Raw genomic sequence first — 26,149 nt, forward strand, 5'->3', positions numbered from 1 at the left:
GAGAGAGGAAAAGCCGCATGCTCGCTGATGTGTCTGTGTGTGGGAAAAACGACACCACGTGTGTGTGGAAATATTGTGTGATACACACCGTACCACCTTGTCGTTCGATGGTGAAAGTGGAAGGAGAATGTATAGTATCCTCCCACCCCTTGGGGTACGCAAAAAAAAAGATCTCATTCCCAACGGAAAGCCTGTCCACTGAACAAGGGAACGATTAGGCAATGCACGACACAGGATCAAGAAGTGTTTGGGAATGATGCTTTTTGTACTACAGTTTGTTGTTGTTCTATACTCGTCACGATGTGTTATCGCGATTTATCATGCGAACAGCTAGGTCGAGAACCCACCACCCTCCTCCCCCCGAGGGACCATCTCATCCAGTTGGCCCGATGGTTTGATGATGGGAAATCACAACATGGGGGATTGAACGCATTGAGGGATTTATAAGGGTTTTTTGTGTATCCTTCAAGCATTGCAATGTACGTAGGACAACCAACAGTGTGGTTTTTATGTCACATGGCAAAGCAAAGCAAAAAGAAAAAAAAGATTAATGCTCTTGAGCTTAGGGTGGAAATTCACTCTCAAATAGAAGAACGCGACAGAATTTGCTCCAATAGCACGAGCATTACTTCTCCATTTAGGGCTTATGTGTGGTTTAAAGCATAATAACTTCCCATAACTCACATCCTCCAAGTACTTGAAAGCGCAACCCTCTTTCTCTCATCATCCTTTTTTAATGCATTGTTTGTCCATCATGCAGCAAACTACTGGTTGGTTGGAGTAGGTAAGTAATTTCATGTAATTTACATTTTAATGGACACAAACGCACACACACACACAACGGTGTAGTGAATCGTGTACATTTCAACTGCTGACAGTCCGGTAAACATCGAACCAGACCCACAATACCCAGAATGTACCAAAGGCAATCGTTAGAATGGATTCGTTTCTTTCTTCTTTACATTTCCAGACCTCTGATGCAGGCCCCGTTTATACAGACGGTAGAATTCCATTCACTTTACTGGACCCGAATGAGTCAGCAGCAGCAAGTAAAACCATTTGCGCGCTCCCAACAACACAGAAAAGCCGTTTTCTTGCGGGCAGAATGTATTTTTTGGATACTGTCTATCGACGTGCGGTTAACCTTTCCCAGCAGCTAAAAAGATAGCACAGGTCTTTTTTTTGGTGTACGACCCATTATTTTAACCTAAACATCTCTTTTTAAAATGCTACCAAAGAGAGCTGGCAAAACATTCTCCACAGAAAACACAGTGCGCTTCGGGCCCTACAGAAGACAAACAGCGACCGAGGCATTTTAGCAGACAATGGCATTTTTGCCCACAACTTGGGCACTCTCTCTCGCTCTCTTCTACTCGATTGGGTGTGAAAATTCTTTCCCACTCCCCCTCTTTGCGGTGTCCTGTTACTGATCACGATAAGATGAGATCTTTAGCCCATGCCAGTTTTGCTCAACATTTAGGAGCGACATGGCGAAACTGGCACTGGAACGGAGGGTGGTAATACCCATCCAGCAGCCACCACAGGCAAACACGAGAGAAATAGTTGGGCTTGCTAAACAGTCCCCCGGAGCCTCGGTTAAAGTGGTCCGCTGGGTCCGCGCGCTCGGTGTGCCGAAGGATGGGGCGGCTGCGTGCCGATGGACGGGACGAGCATTTCCGGTCCGATCGGGCGATGAAGCTGCCCCGGTACAACAACAAAAAACCGGTTCTTTCTGCAACGGGTAACGATGGTGGTTGGCGATCTATGTGGAGCGCAGATGGGTGGCAAACATTGCTGCAGGGGTAGTAGAAGAAGGGTTGTGCATGCAGCAGAGACAAGCATGTTACCCCCAGCGTCGGATCAATGGCTGCTAGTGGGCAAATGGGAATAGTGTGGTATTGTAGCGCAATACCGGCACATGTGCAGTGTGTTTACAATGTAGGCAGTTGAGTAGTGAGTCGTTACACACTCTCGACAACCGTATGGAGCTGTTAAAACGTATTGCAGTGCATGTTTCTATTAAACAGGCTCTTGTAAAACTATGAGTAATGATAAAAGGATTTGAGGACATATTGAGAATATTGGGAATGAAACATACTCCAATAGGTTAAACATTAAATACGCAACAGAATCTAGAAGTAAGGTCATTTAATTACACCAAAGCCCATGAGCAGTTTAACGAAGCTCGCACCAATTACGGTTTCGATCGATCAGCACACCAGCCACTCTTCGCGGTCGGAATTGCCCCTCCAACGGAATCGCCAATGATTAACGACGATTGGCAAAATTACCAATCACTTCTTCTAGCTTTAACCCTCCCTGAACACTTACACTTCTTCTCCCCACCATACACCAATCAAGACATGTAAATTGTACGCTTTCGTTGGAGGCACATCGTTTGCTGTACTCTTTTTCGTTTGTAACATATTTTCCTTTGCAAGAAAAATATACAATGCTGAACAAAAAATAGAGCTGAATTCCCAACTGACCGCACACGGGATGGTTCGGGGATGCACAAGCAGGGTCAAAATTCATCACCTTCACTCGAAGCTCACGATCAGGGTGAAGCTTCAAATGCTCCAATGCTCCACAAGCCTGCCACAAACAAGCCTTATGTCGCACAAAACCGAGCCTCGAGCCTCAAGACAGATGCGCATGCGATCGACAATGCGACCTCCCTCGGCGGGGCGCAGCAGTGTATGCTGGCCACACGGAGTCGAGAAATGCGATCGAACTGTGTGCCCTTCGCTGCTGACTGGCCCCTTTCTGCCCCCTTTGCGGTGGTGAGCAGGAGGTGCTCTTTTGACTCATGAACCTCCTCTTTGCTTCTTTGCTTTTTCATTTCATGCCGGACCGATTTTAGCCGCTATTTTATGCTTGCCTCTGTACGCCCATTGGCGGTGTGTGGTGTTACTGGAGCCATTTACCTTTTCCCCTCCTTTCCTTGTTCTTATCCTACCCCTACCCCTTTGGCAGTAACGGCCTTTCGGTGTGCATGATGATCTTCATGCCATTCGGATCCATTTTGCTTCGTCAGAAAGAAGCTCGAAGGGAAAAAAGGGAGGACGGCATGCATGGATTGGAAGAAGTAAGCGTTTTTCCTTCTGCTTTTTGTTTTCCCCCGTAGCGAACACCGTGGCCGTGTTGCTGCTGGCGAGCAATGGCACACATTACCCGTGTGCCGGACGACACACATAGAAATCGTGAGCATAAGAGTTGAGAGGGCGCACGCTGGTGGTACATCATTTTCTTAGCGTACCAAATTGATTTAATAGCAAAACTTACACAACGATTGTTTTAGTCCGTGAAATTAACGCAAGACGCGAAGATACATAACGATTCCACATACGTTGAGCCGTTCAGTTTTGATGTGAAAAAACAATTGTTTCATTTGATAAGATAAAATAATTCTTAAGTAAAGGAAAACACAGGAGCGTAAACTGAGCGTAGCGTTTTGTTCGTCGTATTGCATTAATAAATTATAATGCTTCTGTGTCAATGTAGTTTACTTTCGAAAGCATTCATTAATAGTTCTTGTAAGTGATAGGAAAAGTTGGCAAAAATTCTGAGTCGATACCGAGCAGACACCAAAAATTTTGGGACTGACCCCGGAAGGTAGGTCCGACCAGCATTATCTAGAGTCGTTCGGAATCGTTTTGAGTCGTCCGGAGTCGTCTGGAGTCATCTCGAGTCATCTGGAGTCGTCTGAAGTCGTCTGGAGCCGTCTAGAGCTGTCTGGAGTCACCTGGAGTCGGAGTCATCCGGAGTAATCTGGATTCGTCCGATGTCGTCTGAAGTCGTCTGGAGTCGTCCGAAGTCATCTGGAGTCGTCTGGAGTCGTTTGGAGTCGTCTGGAGCCGGAGTCATCCGGAGTAATCTGGAGTCATCCGGAGTAATCTGGAGTCGTCCGGAGTCGTCTGGAGTCATCTGGATCCGTTTGGAGCCGTCTGGAGCCGTCTAGAGTCGTCTGGAGTCGTCTGGAGTCGGAGTCATCCGGTGTAATCTGGAGTCGTTCGGAATCGTCTTTAGTCGTCCGGAGTCATCTGGAGTCGTCTGGATCCGTTTGGAGCCGTCTGGAGTCGTCTGGTGTCATCTAGAGCCGGAGTCGTCCGGAGTCTTCCAGAGTAGGAGTCATCCGGAGTTGGAGAGTCGTCATTGATGTAGTCACTTAGCGCTATTCTTTGAAACAAAGGCGCACTTTGGACCACTCCGACCCCGGACGACTCCGACTCCGGGTGACTCTGGACTTACGGACAACTTCGACTCCGCACAACACCGACTTTGGCTCCAACTAAGGACGACGATGATATCAGACAACTTCCGACGATTCCGGACGACTCTCGACAATTCCCAACGACTCCGACTCCACGCAAAACTAGTAGTTCCGATTTTGCCAGAGTCGTGACGCGTTGCAAAGAGTGATGTTCTCCTTTACCGTAATAAGCACCTAAAATCCCATAAGATTCATGTAGCTGCTACAAGTGAAACATTATTGCTAAACCGATCTTCCGAGACGGCTAAACTATTCCATCAAAATTAATTATACCATCGTGCACGCAGTAGTTCAAGACTCCTTGGGAATCGTATGATTCACCAAAGCCCCCTTTTGACCACATTCCTAGCCCAGTACCATCTATAATTAGCTCTCGTACACACCGAATGCCCGGCCACCTTTCGCGAACAGTTTGTGCAGCGGAATTAATGATATTTAGGCAGTGAACTAAAATATCTGCCCTTGCCCATTTCCTGCCACAAGGAATGGGAGGGGGTACAGCTTTGTAACCGTTCGCCGTAAGGCTAAGGTTCACTCCGGACAGCGCACAAACACCACCGCAAAGCACCATCAGCTCACCTGTACCAGGTAACGCCGGGCGAGAAATAACTCAACGATGAGTCGGCTGGAACTTTATTGCCAGCGGAAATGCTTTCCACTGACTGGCTACCCCATCCACACGGCGCGGTAGGGGCGCCCTTACTGCTCACGGTTAGTGACTGATGATTGGTCATTCTACGAAGCCGGAAGCTGGCATTTTTGGGTTGAAATGTGAGTGTCGATGGAATGGTTTTCCAGCCTGCATTCCTGACCATGGCAAGAAATATGATGCCCGACGGCCGCCGCCACAGCCCGTGGCCGTGTTAATGTGACAATTAATTTCATTAGACACGTTTCGTTAATTGGACCGGATCGTGTTCGATTATGCTTCGTTTCGTAATGCCTGCTGAAGGTGGCTGCCTGCCTGCTAGCCTCCCTGCCTGCCCGGGGAGTGGGTGGGAAAGAATATCCTCAGCTGCTGCTGGAAACACCGTCATAAGTCAATGGTCGATGGCGGGCAGTGTAACGGCCGTTAGAAAGCAGCCAACTAATTATAAAGGATGATAAATTAACAACAAATAAAGCGCTTGAACCGCCAAAAAAGGCAGAACAAACAACAATTGTGGGAAATGGCTCTATCGATTCTTTCTAACGCGAATCACTTTCCACCTCTTTAAAAGACAAACCCCATCCGTCCCACACATCACAGACTACCGCCAAAAACTTCCGCAAGGGAAAGAGAGAATGAAAATTCTCATTAATTATTTCAATCTAATCGACCACAGATTGAGATTACGTTCGGTTGAAAAATTACGAAATGTGTCACCCCACACCACCACAGTGTCAGTCACTTGAGCTGACTGTAAAGGTACCGCCGGGCGCTGTCACATCGTCAAGGATAACTTTCATTCAAATGCAAGTCAAACTGGGTTGCACATGATAAGGGGAGAACCGCACATCACCACTGGATGGATGGATGGATGGATTCGTCGTAAGTCATTAAAAAAAACGAATTGAGCAACCATTGATTCCGCAGCAAATTCCATCTAGATCGTAATTTATAGAGAGCATACCGGGGGCCATACACACATGATGACGTATTGGAGTTTTAACTTCGCCTCGGCAGCATATTGTGATGGCGGCACCAATGTGGAAGGTACCCCCGTGTCAAAGGCCTAGGAGGAACACAATTGCGAGTCGAAAGTCGAAGCAGCAGCAGAAGCAAAACGAGCGTTTTTCCCTCCTCCGCCGACAAATCAAATATTGGAACGGAAAAAAAACGTCGGGCCTGTGAAAAGCGGCTGTATCAGCAGCAGCATGTCTGGTTTAAGGATAAAGTAATGGCGAAGTGGTGCTGGTTCAGCACAAAACCGACGAGCTTTATTCATTAGCGGATTCAGGACGGAGCGGGAAGCAAACGGAACAACAAGAGTCAATAGGAGTAAAGATTGTGCACTTGACTTTTTTCTTACACACAATTATGGTTTGATAATTTTTGTTCTAGGTTATTTATAACGTTAAAAAAAGACAAAACAGCAAAATACATTTACTCTATCATCACATACAGTCCAGCTGTGCGTTGTGATAAAGAAATGGTCGCAAAAAGCAGCCCAACCACCCACAATTTGCACAGCATTTTATCAGCACCGTAAGCAACAATGTGCTAAAACAACGAATCTAATCAGCACAGCAGAAAGCGGCACAAACACACACACACACACACACAAGAAGCATCAAAGTCATATCGCAAATTAAGGCAGCGCGCGTCGTTGCTGCAGGCTTTCGCAGAAGCAGACATATTAAAAATGAAAATCCTAACCAGTCAGCAAAAGATTAGTCGCAGAGTGAGGCAAGAGGCGTAGAGAAAGGGGCAGGAAAGAGTACAAAAAAAACTCACGCTGAGCGCATTACATCTCTTACACGTGCGCTGTCACAAGGTGAGTTGCCACGGACAGTCATCGCACTGTTCTCGGTACATGATATCATCAACGCCTCCTAACCAACGGCTTGGCCTCTGCTGTGTTACAATCGGTTTGTTTGGTTTCGGTGACACACGAGTGTTGAGTTGCAGCGCAGCTAGGTGGCGAAGGAGGACGGTGGGATTTGTTTATCTAACGCTTCTAGAGATAGGAAGCAGCTGTGAAGGAAGGGGTCAGCCAGGGTTGTTTCGTAATAACTGTACCACTCATCCAACAATACGAATCAGTCAATCAGTTACTGTTACAGTGCGATATTGTTAAAGAATAATCGCCGTTTGCTGTTGAACATTCTGAATTGGGTTTTAAACATTTCCCACCCGAACGACCCGAACGGCCGATTGAAAACGAAACACGATTTTTATCTCCCATCGACACCGAATCAAACGAAACGATCGAAAGACAATTTACACGCTCGATTACGTGTGTGTGCGTGTGCGTGCGTTCTCGATCTGCGGACACAGGTGGTAACGATTTTTGTTGACACATATACCGGTCGTCCGGGCGCATTAACACCTCCTCCAACAGTTGATTGCTTTTGGATGGTGCTATTGTTTTTTTTTTCTTTTTTATCAGCTTGCGCAGTGGTTAGAAATCGTAATCTAAGAAACGCATAAGGAGGCTCCGTGGGACAATCGTGTGTGGGTGTGACAGGCACGGTTTCTTCTTCGACAATCAAACACGCATGAAGCAGCAGAGCACAGAAATAAACCATCACAGCACGACAAAAAACCCAATAAGATTCCATTTACGAACAGCAGTTGCTTATCTTATCTTATCTGTTTTGTTTTGTTTTTTTTGTGAACGGTTTTGTTTCCATTTACTAGCAGCAGCTGGTTCAGGAGGGGAATCGATCGATCTAATTTATGGGCACGGGGTTGTTGAATGTTGGTTAATTGTAAATATTACCCGAGCGAAGAGCTTGTAATAAATTTGTTATTTTAATGTTTAGCGATTGTATGATGTCAGCAGCTCACTTTCTAAACTAGGGATATAAACGCTTTTTTTGCTTCCTTTCAAACTTGTCTAATCAAATTCAACAAATGCACTCGACCGTAACAAAAAAGCAGCAGCACTGACTGCAAAAACTGTCAGTTAACTATCCACTTCACCGATATTGACTGTAGGGCACAAACACACAGTCATAGATATGGATGGAGAACATGTCAGTAAAATATCCTCTTCACTCCTGACAGGACCATACGGACCGGAAATGCAAGTATAACGAGGAAACGAGGTGATGTCCCAATTTTGAACGCTCAAACGTCCCTCAGACTATTTGAGTTGCCAATTAATTTAGTTTCTAATATTACATTTAAGGGAGTTTGGTAACTCTCCTTTACTCAACATTGTTGGCTTGTTTTTTTGTGGAAATAGTAAACAAAAATGATCCCTTACTGTTTGAACATTCGCGCACCTTGCGCCGTTAAAGAGAAAGGTGCAAAATAAACGAAATTTGTTTTACCTCGTCAAAAACACAAACATAAGCAAGTTTAATGTCTCGTCTGTTGTCCCCTACAAAACCACCATGTCTTCTTTTTGCAAAACGTTCCCCCGGCCTGGAGTTGATAGAACAACTCAATAGAAGCTTAAATTCAACCCCGCATAAACAATAACTTCTCCTCCCACCCAAAACGGGCAGACCCAACGGGCTGGTGTGTTAGTGGTGATGATACAGGCAGGCGCAGGCAGGCAGGCTGTCGAAGACAGATGTCATCGAATTTGCCGCACTTTGTGTCACCCCGGTGAGCCTCAAAAGTGTTTGGTGAAGTGAAAGCGCAATTCAAGCGATGGTGTCGCGGGGGGCCTAGGGTAGTGGAAATCTATTGTTTCTCGTCCGAGCGTATCGGTTGGGAGTGGGGAAGAGGGTGTCTAGAGTGACGAGTTGGGAACAACTCCTGGTGTCCTGGTGCTGCGCTCAAATATGCTCGTTAGCGCGACATCACAAACACACAACACAGGACGACCGTAGGGGGAGCGAGCGCAGGCCGGATAACGAACCCGATCTATCGTACTTTCGATGTGGGCCGACGAGACGATTCATGCTTTTTGGGCAGGTGTTGGTTTGTGTTTTTTTTTCTTCTTGTTGTTCTTCTTCACTGCCCTCTTGAATGGGTTTCCCATGCACCTTTCGACGGGGTGAAGGATTCAATTTCCGCGTCGGGCGTCCCCACTTTACAGTCACGGTAAGCGCGTCTCTCATCATCAAAACCAGTCGCCAATCAAACGAGCGGACGAGTGACGTATCCAGATGGGTAGGTAATGTTGGTATAATTTAACGTTTGATTGGTTGAAAATTATTACTTTCGAAACAGAAAATTAAGGTTTCCAATCGATAACGATTTGTTGTACTGCGAAATTAGAGCGCCTAGTGGTAATAGAGAATTTGTATCAAGTATTATAAATAATTGTATCTAATGTTGAGGCAGAGTTACACAAACAAGTTGTACAGATGTCGGAATATAGTAGACAGTGGGATATTAACTGTATATATACTGTTTTGGCCGGTCTCGTGATGCAGTCGTTAACTCGTACGACTTAACAACATATCCGCCAGAGGATCAAGCCACGAATGGACCAAACACCCCATACGTAGAACTGATTTCCCTTCTGGTACAGGCAGCCGTTGACCGACAACGGTTGTTGAGCCAAAGAAGAAGGATATACTGATTTGGTCGTAAATAAGACTCAAATTCAATTTAAAGACCTGAAACATAAAAACAATTATCAAATTGGTGGTACAATTTCGTAAAAAGACATAGAGTATAGGTTTGAGGTTCCTCTTCTCAATGCATCCAAATATGTGTCGGAAATTACAGTCCATTCAGGATGTCTATTGGAGTTCAGTGTCGGCATATAGCGCTTCTGGGTGTACCTAGTTTCCAAGATCACAATTCTTAATCAAAACTCCATAGTCATTTCTGAGACCTCCTATATCAGTACTTTCTAAGACCCCAATATAAAGTGCGGTAACAAAAGTATCTCCAGGATCTAGACTTAAGTCAGACGTCAAAATTAATTGCTGATGCTTAAATCCACAATCAGATCTCCACATTTTGTATTTCAGTCCACATTTTTTTAAGAAGCACATCTAATTCCGTTAAAACTACAGTCCATGGACTTATACACATGTCTGATGTGGCTATCAAAACTCTCTAGAGCAAATCATTAAAAGATCCTGTGCTGTATCAATGTACAAGTTTTTAATAGCGCATCCATTGTCACAGTTTCAGTCAACGAATGTAAACATAAGACGACCAGAAGACCTTTTCATCGCATAAATAGTTCTAGATCAAGTAATTGAAATACAAATTCCATGAAATAATAAAGTTAAGTTGACAACAATAAAAAAAAACGAACAGCCCTCACTTTACGGATGTAGGTCTTATTCAAGAATATTAGGGACAATTAAACACAAAATCGTTCACACAATCTAACATGCCATTACTTCATCCATAACTTAACAGGCGACGAGCTAAAATGTTACCTAAACGAAATGCTCCCATTTCCCACAGCCACCGGGTGGCTGTGCCATGGTGCAACAAAACATGGCGTTACTGTTCCACCAATTAAGACACAACATCAACGCCGCCGCCAACGCCATAGCCCGATGGGATCCTACCACCACGTGGGATGCCCGATCCTCGAACACGGGAGTTCCAGTTCAATTCACATTTACATATCGACCGATTGAACATACGCACACACACCGCCGGTCCAATGCACGCCTACGCGTGCCTACCAGCGCACCCAACCAACGAACAAGCTTGAACACAATGCCTTTGATTTATGCTGTACGACACATAGCCCTGAACGGGTGTGCGCAACCTTGAGGCTGGGGAATAGCGATTAGAAACCCCTCCCGCACCCTCCGTTTCACCCTGTCCCATCTTTGCCAGCCATAAAACGGGTTCACGAGACAGATACAGCGTATACAGCCGGAAAAACAAACTTACAGCAACTGCTGTGTTTCCCCTCAATCACAAACTACACACCTTGTTTGTGAGATTGAGGACGGACAGTAGAATCGAATCTAGCGTAGTTCAAGCCCCTCTTTTTCGGTGTGACCTCGGTGTGTAAATACGGAAGAAAACGGAACAGAAATTAGCCCCACAGCCCGCTCGAGGTACACCGTAGAGCTCGATCATGCCGCGATCGTTTGTTTGATGAGCTTCAAACCTCCGTCCCGAAAATCGGAACCAGGTCAGTAAGATAACACATTTGGAAAGCATTGCGTAGCCCAACACCTGAGGTATGGGGGAAGCATAGTAGAGCATAGCAAATGTTGAGTGTGCTGCCAGCTTTAGCAAATTGCTAACATCATTCCAAGTGATTTTCGATGGGGCGTTAACCGAGGCACTATCTAGATTGCCTTATCGGCATCGTATCAGGCGGCTTTGCCGAAAAGGAGCGATTGTAACTATGTTATTGGGACATTTGGATTTGGATGTTGCAGTCTGTTCGTTTAAACTGTTGAAATACATGGAGTTTGATATAAATTAGTTAGATTGTTTTGTGCAATGTCACAACTAAATTGCTGCATGTGCTCTGATTCTTTCAAGCTCCTACTGAGTAAATGTCAATTACATGAAATTGCCAAACAGGCAGATGTCACCGCATTAGACAAGTAACAATTCTACTCCATTTCCTCAACAACTAAAAAAGCTCTCCTCTCCGAGACGTTATCTAGTCCCAACCGTAAATTAAACCCATCCACACTGCCGTTTCAACGCATCCAGTTCACCCAACCTAGTCGGAGATCCGGGAGCGCCAGCAGAAAAAGCGCTCGTTCAATTTCACTTATCTTGGCATCGGCGCAAAGTTGGGTCGTTGCCGTGCCAGCCAGACAACCGGCGCCCGGCTGCCGGATAAAGCACGACGATCACACACAGCCGGCAGGAAGCGGAAACGCATCGAACTAGCGCACCGCGTTGCAAAATTGCACCGTTGCACCGTAGCAACGGAGCCACCAGCCATGCTGCAGTGTGCAGACACAACATTCCGGTGCAACAACCGGTGAATTAGACGGGGGACTCTTAAAAAAAGGGTACACCACACTGTCTGAAGCATTCGAATTATTCTGCAAGGCGAAAGTTTTGCGAATTGCAGAAAACTTGGACCTCGATTTGCAGGGTTTCCCAGGAGTTCTCATAGCTGTGGGACACTTAATTGATTCCTTCTTACGTGAAATGAACTTAATGTAAAGAGAATTGGACTCTATAGCATCTTTGTTGGACAAATCCAAGAGGAATTTCCAAGGCGCCTGCTATAAAAGGGTGCAGTATAGCCCAATTTCCATCATATGAAGTTCACTTCCCATAAGATAGAGTCAAGGAAGTGTCCCACAACTATGAGAACGCCTGGCAAACCCTGTATTAGTATCATAAATGGTTGTACAGAAAGCATTGTGTTCAAAATTGCTTCACATACTACATCTCAACCAAAGAAATCAACTAAAAAACTCAAATCAATGTATCAGTCTTCTTTACAAGAATTTACAGCTCCAGAAGAATGGTTCTTCGTAATTCCAATGTTATGTTTAAACCAGTGAAGCCTTCATGTGAAGCCTTGTAATGTGAAACTGAATAAGGATTTATTTTCCTGATTTACTAAACGGATGCACGTGTTTGCAGCGTGCGTTAAAATGGAAACAAAAAAAAAACATCCAAGCCGCACTTTAGCTCTTCCGTCGCGCAAAAAGTTTCCCGACCAACCGGGCGCTCAATCCATGGGAAAAACTAATCAGACCAAAACCGAGACCGGAGCCCCATGCCGCCGCACCACATTCGCTTAAAGATTATTTCACGCGAAGCGGACAGATAAATGATGCTTGGGCTTTTTGTTTTATTTATTTTCATTCCATCGTCCAAACACAACGTGACGTGGAATGCATTTCCTTTGGGAGATTGAGTTCCACAGCAGTACACAAAGCGGAGGGCAAAAAAAATTTGAAGAAGCTCCCTTGGAAAACAAATAGGCCTTCGCAGCAGCAGCAGCAGCAGCAGTGTGTACAATGTATGCCGCGGCAGCTTACACCAACACATGCCGCACGTTACGCTTGGGCTGCGCTTGGACTCTTCCACAACGGGCAGCAGCAGCATAAACACAACGCACAACAGAGCATGTTTAGCATGGGACATAATCGAAAGCAACAAAACAACAACGGATGCTACCGAACCTTTGGGCTGCCGACCGATTGGCAACGTGGAGCGAGTCGGTAGGAAAATAAAACAAAGTGGACGACCCCGGGCCAAGCCGCAACGGAACGAAGTAAGCAACGCAGGGTTAAAAACACGAGATGCTGAATGTGAAAAAGCATAAAATAGAATCTCCCGAGAGCGAAAGATGAGAAGCAAGCGCGAAGCAAAACGGCAAAAGACGGGCAACAGAGGCGTACCACCACCACCACCACAGCCAAGCCGCACCGAAAAGGCAAATGAATGAATTTTAATGAAAGCCGCAGCATAAAGCATAAGGAGCATGAAACACACGCGCAAAACTGTGAAAAAGCCGTGCAGCAACGAAGGGAAAAGAAGAATAGCTCCCTCCGCGAATGGATCGCTTGAAGAACTCGACAAAACGATGAGAATTGCTCATAAAAGGGTAAAGGACCGACCGGGACCGGGGTAAGAGGCAGACAGTTTTTGCGCTATTTTGAGCAGCTTTAGCCCGTTATTTTGATATTTGTATTGAACTGGTGGTGCACGAAGCGATTCGTGACCCGCCGCCGACCGTTGACAGGATGTAAATAAATATCTTTTGCTTATTTCCACCCGACCGGCAGACGTACCGGACTCCCCTCCCCTCAAAACACCGCATTCGAAGTGGTTGTTGCATCGACAAAAGGAAGCCTCTCAAGCAGCAAGAAGACCGCCGAGGCCCGCAAATCCTTGAGCCGTTGGTTTGGAATGTCTTGGTCCCGCGGTGTGTGTCCGTGCGCATTTGTTGTGGTTGCATTTTCTTCTCCGTCCCCCGACAGTTGACGGTTGACGTGCCAGAGAGAGCTCAAAAAGCCTGTGCTGCCTATTAGTGCCGATGTCGCCGCCGCCGCCGCCGCCGTCGCCTCATACCGATAATGCTTAAAGCAGTCGAACTACCACGGGCACACTACACAACGACGGGGACGCTGCTACCGAGGGGCCAGGGGAAGGGTGCAATTTTCCCACCAGCCAGAAGAAGATCGAGAATCGCGACAGGAAATGAGTGTTTTAACCTCGTCAAGTGTCGCGCCACCGTCGTCGCTCAGAATTGGTGGTGCGGCGTGATCGAGCCGCAGTGACGAAAGCCCCGGATGGCGGATGGCTTCCGGTGTGTTTAGGGAACCGGTTGGCCTCGCAGAACGGCGGCAGAAGCGTTAAAAATATCGTTCCAGCTATAAAATTGGATTAGGTTCTAAGGCGGTTGCTGGCACAGTCGGGGGAAAGACGCGAACACGCCAATGTGGTTTACCAAGAGAATATTGATGATTTCCAGCAAGAAGCGAGCTTTAAGTACTTCACGCAAAAGATTTTCGATAGTGGCAACACTACCATTTCGTTGATGGCCACGAAAGCAATGCATTAGTTAAGTTCTTTTTAGTTGTTTTAGTATCCTATTCATGTACGAAAGCTATTAAAACCTCATTTAGATCATAGGTGTCGATTCTGATGCTTGTAGGATGTATAATGAGATCCGAAGATTCAGATTAAACAAACCCCCAAACTACCAACAGTGTTTGACATAAATTGTCAAACATGAAATCAATTCTACAAACTTAACATCCAGAATATTAAACAATTCAGTGAAACATCACATCTTCTTAACAAGCAAGGCATTACTGGGACGTTTCCAGGTGCAAATATTATTCTTCTTCTTTGGCACAACAACAGTTGTCGGTCAAGGCCTGCCTGTACCCACTAGTGAAGTGTGCTTGGCTTTCAGTGACTTATTGTTACCATAGCAGGATAGTCAGTCCTACGTATGGGGGCACGGTCTATTCGGGGCTTGAACCCATGATGGGCATGTTGTTAAGTCGTACGAGTTGACGACTGTACCACAAGATCGGCAAATATACAAAAGCAATAAATTCTTCTGATGAAAACTGTTTCCTCATATAATATTCAATGATGTTTCCGCTGTTTTTCAATGATACATATAAGCCTTGTAGGATCTCTGTGAAATTTTGAAACCCTAGCAAGATCGACTCTCAAGATCGTATCAATGACCCCTTCCAATCCATAAAGAAGACGACGCAAGGAATCCTACCTGTAGACATCATACTGGGGTGATGACTGTCACATAGATTGATGTTGTTGTGATGATATTAGATTCTCATAGAATTCTCACAATTTTGCCAAGATTATTTCCGCAAACCCCTCAAAGATTTCTTCAAAGCACTAAATGTCTCTTTGATTATCTTTATAGTCTCAATGAGTCATCGGCAAGGACCACATATCCGAGACTTAGATATCAACACTGGTAGTTCCAGTCAGGAATAGCTACCCCATCTAGGTACTAATCTTGTTGAGGTCCTACTCGGTTTGAGAAATGTGAAAAAAAAAACAGATAATTAAAGCCTCATGTTAAAGATCAACATCAAACATGGTTCAACATACAGAGAGTAGTGATTGTCAACATATCCATGGTGTTCCAGTAATATCCAGTTGAACTCCATCAATTTGATCTTTTTCTCAGGGGTTTGATATATTGACACTCAGGGGATCTTGTCTTCCTAATGGATCTTGAAGTAAACTCTATTCAACTCGGAGTTTTAGTGTGACTAACGTATGATTTGTAGCATTTTAATGAAGTTACCAGACGCGTGCTCAGAATTGCCTGATGACATTCAAGGATCTTTGGTGCAACTCCCGTCTTTGTCATGTACAAGTATAGCCACTTAGTAATTCACTTGAATGTCAACTGGGGACTTAAAACTCGGACATTACTCACCATCTGCAGGACGCATATTGACAACAGGAAGTGTCGTCTCGTGCACGATCCCATGTCATAGTAGTTTGCACCGCACTAAGCCGATTCAAATCCAAACACTTCCGGATTGGCCCTTCTTGAGCTCGAACGTCGCGACGTTGTTGAAAGGGCGTTTTCGACCACAGGAGAGATGGCGGCGGCTGTGGTTCCTCCCCTTTGAGTGGGGTGCCTTTTCTTTTCCGTAAGCCTCCTTTGAATATGAATCACCACCAGACCAGGACTACTCTTGTGGTGATCTCTAGTCGTGTGCTGTCGTGTCGCTGGGGTGCACTAACACGCATGAATCACTGGGCAGCTTCGCCGGCTTCCTCCTTCGGCGTGGTAGCTCCTCCGCACAACAACCGGGTGTACCCGTTGCACAACACGGCGATCATTTACCTAACCACCACCACCACCCTGTCGCTCCCAACAGCACACAAACAGACACACACACACACACACCGGCACACACGAACACTTTTGCTACACGGATGGCGCCAATCGAGCCAAATGGCATTTCACGCCAGCGATCGATCGGACTGTTTTGCGGTTGGTGCATTCGTTGCTAAAATTACCATCACTTTTAACTAAGGGAGGACGACACACAGGAGGAAGGAAATGAAACGAAAAGAAAGAACGATAGAGACGGAGCGAGACATACTACCACACTCACACACCGATTCACTGCCGCAAACCACACACTCGCATTTTTACCCAAGAGTGCGGTGCATTGCTGCATGCAGCAAAAGGTTGCATTTGCAAAAAGAAAATGAAAAGAAAAAAAAAGAAGCTGGCGACAGAGAAGAGGAGAGAAAAAGAAAACAAAACTCGCTCGTTCACGCACTTTGCACGCACACTTTGCACTTTGTGCACTTTTTCAAAGAATCACCTGCGTGCCTCCCCCTCTATGTAAGACCGCATAAAAACGACACACACATTCCGACGTTTTCGACAAGTGGCGGGGACGTTTTGTATTCTTTTTTTCGGTGTTTTAATAAAAAAAAAACAGAACAGGACCCTTTTTCTTTTGTTTCCCTTTACGAAATAAAGCCTCGAAACACACGGGCGAACAACAAAATAAACGCAACACGAAAGCTCACCCCCACTAACACACACACATACGCACACAAGCGCAGGGAACGGTATTTACGTACGCACACTACGATCGAGGTTTAACGTGATCGAAAGAAGAAGAAAAAAACAACAATTCCCCACACAACGGACAAGTGAGCGGAAAGCGAACGAGATAGAACGAGAAAGGGTCGCAGAAGGCGAGAGAGTGTGACACGTTTAACCGCACAGCACAAAAAAGAAGGTAAAATCGATTGGCCGTTTTGCTTGCGGAAACGAGACAAAACACACGCTTAAGCTCACTCACACGCGTCTCGCCTAAAGCGGAGCCACAGCGTCCGGCTTAAGCTTCAGGTGTGTGTGGAGCTCGTATACAAACGGTTCCTAGAACGGTCGCACGCGTACTGGAAGAATGTGTTTGAACATTTAAAAACTGCACACTGGCACTGTTTGAATGTATTCTTGAAGTTGGGCTTTTCAAAAAATCACATGCACTACAAATTTAAACGATTCTGAACTTGTGTGATCCTTTGTGAAATAGCTCGCACTCTTTCTCTTTCTCTCTCCTTTACATTCGCACTTAAGGAACGACCACTTTGAAACGCATCTTAGTTATTTTTTTAAATACTAAACAGTGGCTTAAAAATGATCAAGCTATTCCGCTGTACCACTTCAAACCAACACGTGTATGGGTACACATACCGGAAAATACGTGAAAGGCAAACCGTCACTCGCACCGGTCCGACACAAGAAACGCGCACACACACGGCGCGTCCGTACGCGTTGGCTGTTGGAAGTAGATTTAAATTTTTTGTGTGCTGATCTCTCACACCAACCGAAGAGAGCGACGGTTTAGCGCTAGAGCGAGAGTATTTTTGACAAAGACAGAGAGAGAGAGAATTGAACATGCACAGTGGGAGTTTACGCAAATGTTAGCAGGATAAAACATGCAATCTTTTAGTGTTTTAGTGTCTTAGGAGTATTAATTTCAGTCTTCATAAACAGTCTTCATGTATAAATGAATAGATAAACATGGGTTTCTACTAGCGAAAAATAAGATGATTTAAAACGTCTTGATTATTTCACAGCGACCAATACCCACTATTCATTTTGTCCAACGCGCTCTCACCGTTGCGCTCAGTGTGCAAAGCACGCTCTCGCACTAAATACTTCTCACCCACACTAGCTCAAATCTGCGATGTTGTTCTTGCTTCTCGTTTCGTTGCTTGAGCAAGATCGTGCTCTTTCTTTCCTGCACCGATCCGACTAGTAGAAAGAACCCTAGCCGCAAAATTGAAGATTTCCGACGTCGTGTGGACGTCGTGTGGACGTCCACCCGACGTCCACTCGACGTCCGGTTTAAGAGGTTACTCGACCAAGCGAATTTTTTTAGACGGGTTTTATGGCCAAAATTGTGGCGAATTTCCCAGGGTTGTTGTATCGAATAGGAGCCACAAAAAATAATTTTTATGGATGGCAAGAAAAAAATGAATCTTGTTCTCCCCCTTACTCCTTCCTGGTCGGTAGTTGCGATCACACCAGCTGTTCATATGATGGTGGTGGGAGTGATATCGCTTATCTGCTGTCTTCTTTATCCGTTCTACCAGATCATACGCGTTTTCAGTGACGTCCTTCCCCACCTCCTTCGTTTTCCCAGCAGTTATTGGCGAATGCTTGACCTTGTGTGAGCGCGCTTGACTTGGGGTTATTGTTTTTTTCCTTCCCGTTTTTTTGGCCGCTGATGCATTGCGCGTTGGCTAGAGCGCCGTCGTTCGAATCTGGATTTGATCAACGCGCAAGTTGTCGTGTGGATGGAATCGATTTACCGTTCGAGCTATTTGCCGGATCGATTGAATGCATGCTTCGTACTGGTTTTATGTTATTTGTTAGTGCAGTTAGTTGCGCTTGTGCAAAAAAAACAATTCAAACAAAAGATCATTCAATGCACTAGACCGCCCATGTTAAGCCAACCAATGCTTAGTTAAAGTCAACGGAAGGTCAAATATTAAAATGAGGGATATCATTGAACACATATTGTCTTTCCATTATTTTTTTCTTTAATAATTTACAAACCCTCCAATCTTCTCCCACCCCTCCCTCCCTCCCTCTCTCCATCCGACCGCATATAAGGTTAGGATTTACCCACCATAGTGTACCCTTTTAATTCTAATTACCGGGGTCTACTGTTCGGAAGAGAAAAAGGAACGTCTCCCCCGCCTCTCGCTCGATACTGTTATTGAGGAGCGACCCGCCCCGGCATGGCTGACGCATGCATCGCTCGCGTTGCCTGGCTTGCTCCTTCTCTCGCCTTTTTTAGAGACGCATCATCGTTGCGGATGGTGCTGCGCGGCCATGTCGCTGCCTGGAGGATGGCATAGAAAGTTGTGTTCTAGCCCGTCGTTGTCCTGGCGATTGACGTAGGATGCGTAAGTGGCGTTTATGCTGCATGCATAGTCGATAACGCTGCGGCTGCGCTCGGGGATTGGCTGTGGCGACCGGCCCCCGGGAGCCTCAAATGCCGGTGATGCAGCCGGACCTTTCACGCGCAAAGCTGCCCCACGCGTCCCCGCATTTTATGGATGGTTTGGCTGGATTTGGCTGCCCCTCGTTGTCGTGCTACCCGAACACAACACAACAACGTGACCGTCCTGCGTTCAAGCCCCGTTTGATCCTATTGGCCCAGGACTGCCTATCTCGCTAGGGGTAAACCAATTAGTAACAGGTCACGTCAACTCGCTCGACTTAGCAACATGCTCGCCATGAGTTCAAGCCTCGTATGGACCGTCTATCGTAGCAACGGTTAACTATCCGGCATGACCGCGTAGGTCGTTGCGCCAAGAAGAAGAAAGGAGTGGTTGAGGCAGACAGAAAAGCAATGGTTACTGCGTCAAATAAGAAAAAGATGAAGAAGCTTTGTACGATCCGCAGCTCATAAGATTGTTGTGGACAATGTGGACAATACAGAAGGAAGAACATCGATTTTCAAAAAATGCATGTTGTTCCCTTCCTGTATATCCTCCCCGTTCCTGTATGCTCCCTGCAGTTCGCTTCGCTCTCGTCCCCCATTGTTTAGAACCCATCGTCGCTTCGGAACAGTAAACGCTACTACACGCAATCCCCGCTTTCATCTTCTCATCTCACCTCTTCGACTATCACCCTTCCAACTCCTCCGCTTCCTTCCGCTCTTGTTAGCTCCCCATTTATTTACTCCCTTTCTCCTTCTTTCCTTCCCATCCCTTTTCTTTCGTATTGCTGTTCAATAATGCTAGCATAGTTTAGAATAACAAATGTAAACCGTATTTGCTGTAAGCCTTCAGGCAAACAATAGTGAGGTGCGGGCAGGGGCGGATTAACCAGAGGCCAAACCAAACTAAGCGCCCGCGTGGGGCCCCGAGGAAAGGATCCAGCGTAATCCTTCTCTGTCGGAACCATCCGTAAACGATGCAGTACCATCTCTCTACTTTCTTTGTTGTACAGATGATCTTGCATCCCCCACATGCTGAGGCCGAGCGCAGCAACTCAAGCCCACATCTTCCCGTACAAATTTTCTTCTTCTTTGACGTAACGAGTAATACTGTGGACCGGGCTGTAACGGCTTCTTTACCTTACTAAAACCACGTTATCGGATAGTCGGCTCTTGATACCTGGAGAATGGTTCGGATGAGAATCGATCTCGTCTGGCCTCGTAGGAACCGGTCTAATCACAGCATGCGTTCAATGAGTCGGGGCGCTGGTCGAAGAGAGCGTCAGAGTGACGATTAAAAGATTGCAGCAGATTGCCGTTTGGTTTAAAGGGTATACAATATGCGGCATTTAATTGTTGCTCGACCGCAGAAAAAGTATACCAAAATGTGTCCCAAATATACTGTGTTTGTGGTTGTGCTAGTCACAAACCGCTTTCCGTACAGTGTGGCACATCAACGTGCACGAATTTGTATAGCATTTGGTGTGCCAGAGCCATTGCTTCTAACAATTTCCCTTTAACTAACTAAAAGATCGTGAGGAAGATGATCGTTCGCAGCCAATGCCAAAGCCACACATGTGAAAAACAAGGACAAAGAAAACTCCCTCATGTGTGAGAAAGAGCAGCAACAACCATACCGTTGAATCGATAACATGGAGAGAATGCGACGGGAAATCATCGTTTGTGAGCGAGAGTGAAACAGTAGTCATAACCATAATCTTCCCACCCATAATCAACAACCATAATTCGTGTGTGTGTGTTCGCCCCATACAAATGGCATAATTTTTATTTTCGCTTGGTCGAAAATCGCGGCGAAAACCCGATTTTGTGGCTGGGGAAAGAATGAATCTGAGGCTGTGCTTTGATACGAAGTGAGCAATTGCTCAGTATGATACAAAATTGTAGTGTGATTTTGAAATGATTTTTTGTAAATATTGTAACGAAAGTAATGATTCATTTAAATCAAACATTAAAAGAACAGATTTAGTAGTATTGTACTGGTAAAAGATATTACCGACCCTTCACATTTAAGCATTTGCTCAGTTTTCTAATTTTGCGCGGACACTAGAGCACGCAACCACTTGTTGATTGGATGACGGTAAATCCAAAGTCCTGTATTGCTATTAGGCAATGTTTAATCTATCGAAACCTGAATATTGAAACATCCGACAAGTTCAGTCATCACAAGAAATTCAAATTCAAACCGCCGATTTGGACCGTTAGCTTAATTGCTCAATTTGAGCAACAAAATTGGAGCCGGTGCGATAGAAGAGCGGTTCTATGGCAAAATAATGTTTTAATCCGAGCGCGTCTTCTATCTTCCAATAACCCTGTACATACTGGTTAATCATGTGCCGTTCGCAACTTCTAGCAGAACATCATTTTAATCAGCACGATCAGTCGCTCGTAGAAGATGATCCTCAGCAGGGTGAATCTCATCTAATCTGTGTGTTTAGGTGTTTTTGCTGTTGTTTGGAACGGATTCGAGTGACAAAATAGATTTCTATATTCCTAAAAGTCCTAAATGAGAACAATTAGAATAAGTATAAAGTATAAAGCAAAACACGTGTAGAAAAAACAACTGTACTTATTCTACAACTCATTGTACAACTCATTAGTGAAAAACTGGCAATACTTCGCCCTTGACATTGCTTATCTGACCCACCGACCACAACCAGCCCGAAAAGAGCACCAAAAAAAGTCCCACTTCATAATGAAGTACCATCCAAAATTCCGCCGTTTCATCGTGTGTTTGCTGACAACTATTAGCTTAGTTAATGGTGCGAAGAATCCACGAGTGGTAGTAATTGGTGCCGGCGCGGCAGGTCTCGCAACTGCCAGCCGCCTCCATCAAGGTGGAATAACGAACGTCACAATACTGGAAGCATCCCAGCGTGTTGGTGGCCGCATCCGTACGACTCCATTCGGTGCTGGAATCGTAGAGCTCGGCGCCCAGTGGTGCCACGGAGAGAAGGGTAATGTCGTGTACGAGCTGGCATCCGCTTATCCCGACCTGCTCAAAGCTTCCATCATCGTCGAGGACGCTGCGCTGATACAGTCGAATGGTGTGCGAATCGATGACGAACTTGTCGAAAAAGTATCATCACTGGCCGAGCAGATCAGCGAGTCGGAAGACCGCATGTCGTACGCGGGCAGTCTGGGTGACTTCTTCACCGAAACATACTGGCAGCGATTGCAAACAGATGCTGGCTTTAGCGATGTGAGCCACGAATTGGCGGAACAGTTCCTGGTGTACTTCCACAACAGAGGGCGAGGGGACTCAGCATACGATTCCTGGTACGATGTAGCTGCGAACGAAACGGACAGCTATCAGGAAACGGAAGGCAATCAGGCGCTCGCATGGAACAGCAGAACAGGATACTCCACCATACTTGATATTGTGTCGGTAATGTATCACTATCAAAAGAGATCAAAAGTTCATATTTCAAACGCTTATTGTTCTTTTCAATTGATAGGGAAATTACCCGGCAGCAGCAAACAGCACAAATCCAACAAAAGTGCCATTAAGTGAGCTCATTGTATTTGGAAAATATGTTTCCAACATACAGTGGGATGGAGTGCATACAAATAACGTCCTCATTACCACCGAAGATGGCTCTCAGTACAAAGCCGACCATGTTGTTGTGACCGTGTCGTTGGGTGTTCTAAAGGAAAACTCAGCCACAATGTTCACGCCGGCACTACCCACCGTCAATCAGCAGGCCATCGAGGGACTTAATTTTGGAACGGTCAACAAAATATTCACCCTGTACAATGCCCCTCTCCCAGAAGGAATGGCCAACAGCGTATTTCTTCTTTGGCACAAACCCGATCTCGATGCCTTAAGGCGTTCCAAGTACGCATGGGCTGAAGCGGTGGCAGCCTTTTTCCGCGTAGATCATCAGCCGAACGTGCTGGGTGCTTGGTTAAATGGAATCGAGGGACGACAAGCGGAACTGCTGCCGGATGAAGTCGTCCAGGAAGGTTTAGCACATCTGCTGGAAATTTTCTTACCGAAGCTCAACTTTAGTCATGTGCAAAGCATAATCAGGTAAGTGTGCATTAAACTTCCCCCAAAAAGATTCTCATCACACTACAAAAATGAACATGCTTCTTTTTCCACAGATCAAAATGGTCATCCGATCGACTCTTCCGCGGATCTTACTCTAGTCGATCAACATTGACCGAAACGTTAGGCACTGGTGCGCAATATCTTGGCTCCTATTTGGCAAACAAGGATGGAACCCCGGTGGTGATGTTTGCCGGAGAAGCGACAAATCGTTTCCACTTTTCCACGGTTCACGGGGCAATAGAGAGTGGTTTTCGCGAAGCAGATCGTGTATTCGATATATACAACGGAAGCAATTGAAGAGCTCTCATTTACAAGTATGTGGTTTTAATCTGAATTGATCAATTACATCTAGATCACTTTCAACCGACAAGATAAACTATCGTTTCAATGAATAAAACTATCTACTTATACTACGTGAAGTTATTTTAGCAACTGAATTGTAAACTAAAATTTATCACTTGATCATTAACCGTTTTGACGCAATTGTGTGAAAATGGTTGTTGTTTTACATTGACTATCAGATGACAATAAATGTCTATAAAAAATATGGGTGTGTTTCGTGTTTGAAGAAGCTGTGTATCAAATAAAACATTACCATAATGAGTCTATTACAAACGAACAATACGCGTACTTCACGGCGAAACCTTTAAATAAAGACAACCGAGTGTTGTTGAAGATCACTTGCGTATTAGCTTCAATACGCAACGCACCTCAAACAGTGTCTTGTGTTGTTTACAGTGGTTGTTGTCTTGTGGGCGAGAACTTCGCTGTGTATCTCGCGTCCCATTCAACATGAAGTGGTCTACGTCGTTGCTGGGATTACTGTCCTTCATTGCCGTTGTGGTAAATGGAGCGGAAAATCCTCGCATAATCATTGTTGGTGCTGGTGCTGCCGGTGTTGCCGCCGCTAGCCGCCTCTATCAACGTGGCTTCCGTAATATTGTCATTCTGGAAGCATCGCAACGCTTCGGTGGACGTATTTACACTGCACCGTTCGGTCCTGGTATTGTGGAATTGGGTGCCCAATGGTGCCACGGTGAGGTCGGCAATGTGGTATACCAGTTGGCATCGGTATATCCGGGACTGCTCAAGTCATCCATCATTGCGGATGAAGATGCCGTTCTGATCCGTTCTAGTGGTGCTAGGGTGCCGGAAGCTGTGGCAGACCGTTTGCAAACCATGGCGGAAGGAATCATCGAGTCGGATCAGCGCGACTCGTTCGCTGGGAGCTTGGGTGACTTCTTCACACAAAAGTACTGGCAAACTTTGGCAACATCCGCGTACAGCGATATTAGCCGGGATCTTGCGGAGCAGTTCCTCGTGTACTATCACAACCACGAGCGTGGCTATACAGCGTACGACTCGTGGTTTGAGGTGGCCGCGAGCGAAACTGACAGCTATGTAGAGCCGGCCGGCAACCAGGATATTGCGTGGAATGGAAAGAAAGGATTCTCCGCCATTCTGGACATTGTTTCGGTAGGGTCTTTTGTCTTTCGGTTGTCTTAGGCTATAGATGGAGATTTAAGATACGTTGTTGCCTGATTTTACTTACAGGGTAATTATCCAGGTACGACCAATACATCTCTTACTCCAGTGCCGATCAACAGCCTTGTGAAGTACGGTAAGTTCGTATCCAACATCCAGTGGAAGGGATCGCCGGAAGGAGATGTCATCGTCAAGACACAAGATGGCACTATCTACGAAGCCGATCATGTCATCGTAACTGTTTCTTTGGGTGTTCTGAAGGAAAACTCAGCCACAATGTTCTCGCCAGCACTACCTACCGTCAACCAGCAAGCCATCACCGGGCTCTACTTTGGCACGGTAAACAAGATATTCCTCCTGTTCGATGCACCCATTCCGGAGGACTTCCCCAACACCGTACATCTCCTCTGGTACAAGTCGGATCTTACCGCACTGCGCCAATCGCCCCACGCCTGGGCCGAAGCGATTTCAACCTTCTTCCGTATCGACAACCAACCGAACGTACTGATGGCCTGGATGAATGGTGCCGAGGGACGGCGGGCTGAATCTTTGGATGATGCTACAATTAGGAATGGCATACTGCATCTGTTGAAAATATTTGGCAACGGCCTTGACTTTGGCAACATTACGGGTCTGTTAAGGTAAGAGGATCTAGTTGCGTCTAAACTTACTGAAGATCAAATAATTATATATTGTCTTATTGTCTTTTTCTAGATCCAAGTGGTCATCGGATCGTCTTTTCCGTGGTTCTTACTCGAGCCGCTCGATCACGACGGAGAACTTGAATACTGGCGCACGTGCGCTCGGAACACCGGTACGAAATGCAGCCAACGAGCCCGTGCTACTGTTTGCCGGTGAAGCTACGAATCCGGTACACTATTCCACCGTTCATGGTGCGATCGATAGTGGATTCCGTGAGGCCAACCGTTTGATTAACTACTACAGTTAAGACGATAGTGATGTTGATGCCGAACTGAAATGCAAAAGAAGTTAGCATACCAATAAATTCACCAACAGCAAAGAACATGTACTCTTTTCCATGAGCCTCTCGAATCCGAATTCATCGTACCAAGCACATGAAGTAGTGAGAATTCAGAACAAAGGGGGTTTTTTACAACAAAGGTAATATTTTTAATCTACATGGAGATTATCCGAAAACAGCGAACAGCACAAGCCCAACAGTACCATTAAGTGGGTTCATCATATTGGAGAAATTTGTTCCCAACATTCAGTGGGATGGAACGGACATCATTACCGCCGACGATGGCTCTCAGTACAAACTCGAACATGTTGTTGTAATCTTGTCGTTAGTTGTACTAAAG

At 45.8% G+C, this 26,149-nt stretch overlaps 3 protein-coding genes across 6 annotated transcripts in view; 2 read left to right on the top strand and 1 right to left on the bottom strand.

Annotated features, from left to right (window-relative positions):
- LOC120952124 (sodium/potassium-transporting ATPase subunit beta-1-interacting protein) overlaps positions 1 to 17,633 on the bottom strand; it is a 56,037-nt gene extending 38,404 nt beyond the window's left edge. For 2 of the 4 annotated variants that reach the window (XM_040371283.2, XM_049607452.1), the window contains exons 1-2: positions 17,509 to 17,622; positions 15,718 to 16,322 (exon numbers count right to left, since the gene is read on the bottom strand). In XM_040371283.2, coding sequence (XP_040227217.1) covers positions 15,718 to 15,771 — 54 coding nt within the window. In that variant the 5' untranslated portion in view covers positions 15,772 to 16,322; positions 17,509 to 17,622. Of the gene's footprint in view, positions 1 to 15,717; positions 16,323 to 17,508 lie in introns of all 4 variants that reach the window. The other 2 variants (XM_040371282.2, XM_040371281.2) reach the window with 2 other exon arrangements.
- A 3,675-nt stretch (positions 17,634 to 21,308) lies between these two features.
- LOC120947595 (spermine oxidase-like) lies at positions 21,309 to 23,770 on the top strand. Its single transcript, XM_040363054.2, has 3 exons — positions 21,309 to 22,676; positions 22,747 to 23,321; positions 23,396 to 23,770. The coding sequence occupies exons 1-3, from the start codon at positions 21,984 to 21,986 to the stop codon at positions 23,637 to 23,639; spliced, it is 1,512 nt and encodes a 503-aa protein (XP_040218988.2). The 5' UTR covers positions 21,309 to 21,983; the 3' UTR covers positions 23,640 to 23,770.
- Positions 23,771 to 24,082: 312 nt separating this feature from the next.
- Positions 24,083 to 25,859, top strand: LOC120947596 (protein anon-37Cs-like). The gene is made up of 3 exons (XM_040363056.2): positions 24,083 to 24,818; positions 24,897 to 25,468; positions 25,542 to 25,859. Exons 1-3 carry the CDS (start codon positions 24,135 to 24,137, stop codon positions 25,774 to 25,776), a joined length of 1,491 nt encoding a protein of 496 aa, XP_040218990.2. The 5' UTR covers positions 24,083 to 24,134; the 3' UTR covers positions 25,777 to 25,859.
- The last annotated feature ends 290 nt before the right edge of the window (positions 25,860 to 26,149 follow it).

This window comes from Anopheles coluzzii, chromosome 2 (genome assembly GCF_943734685.1).
Source record: "Anopheles coluzzii chromosome 2, AcolN3, whole genome shotgun sequence".
Taxonomy (NCBI): Eukaryota; Metazoa; Arthropoda; class Insecta; order Diptera; family Culicidae; genus Anopheles; species Anopheles coluzzii.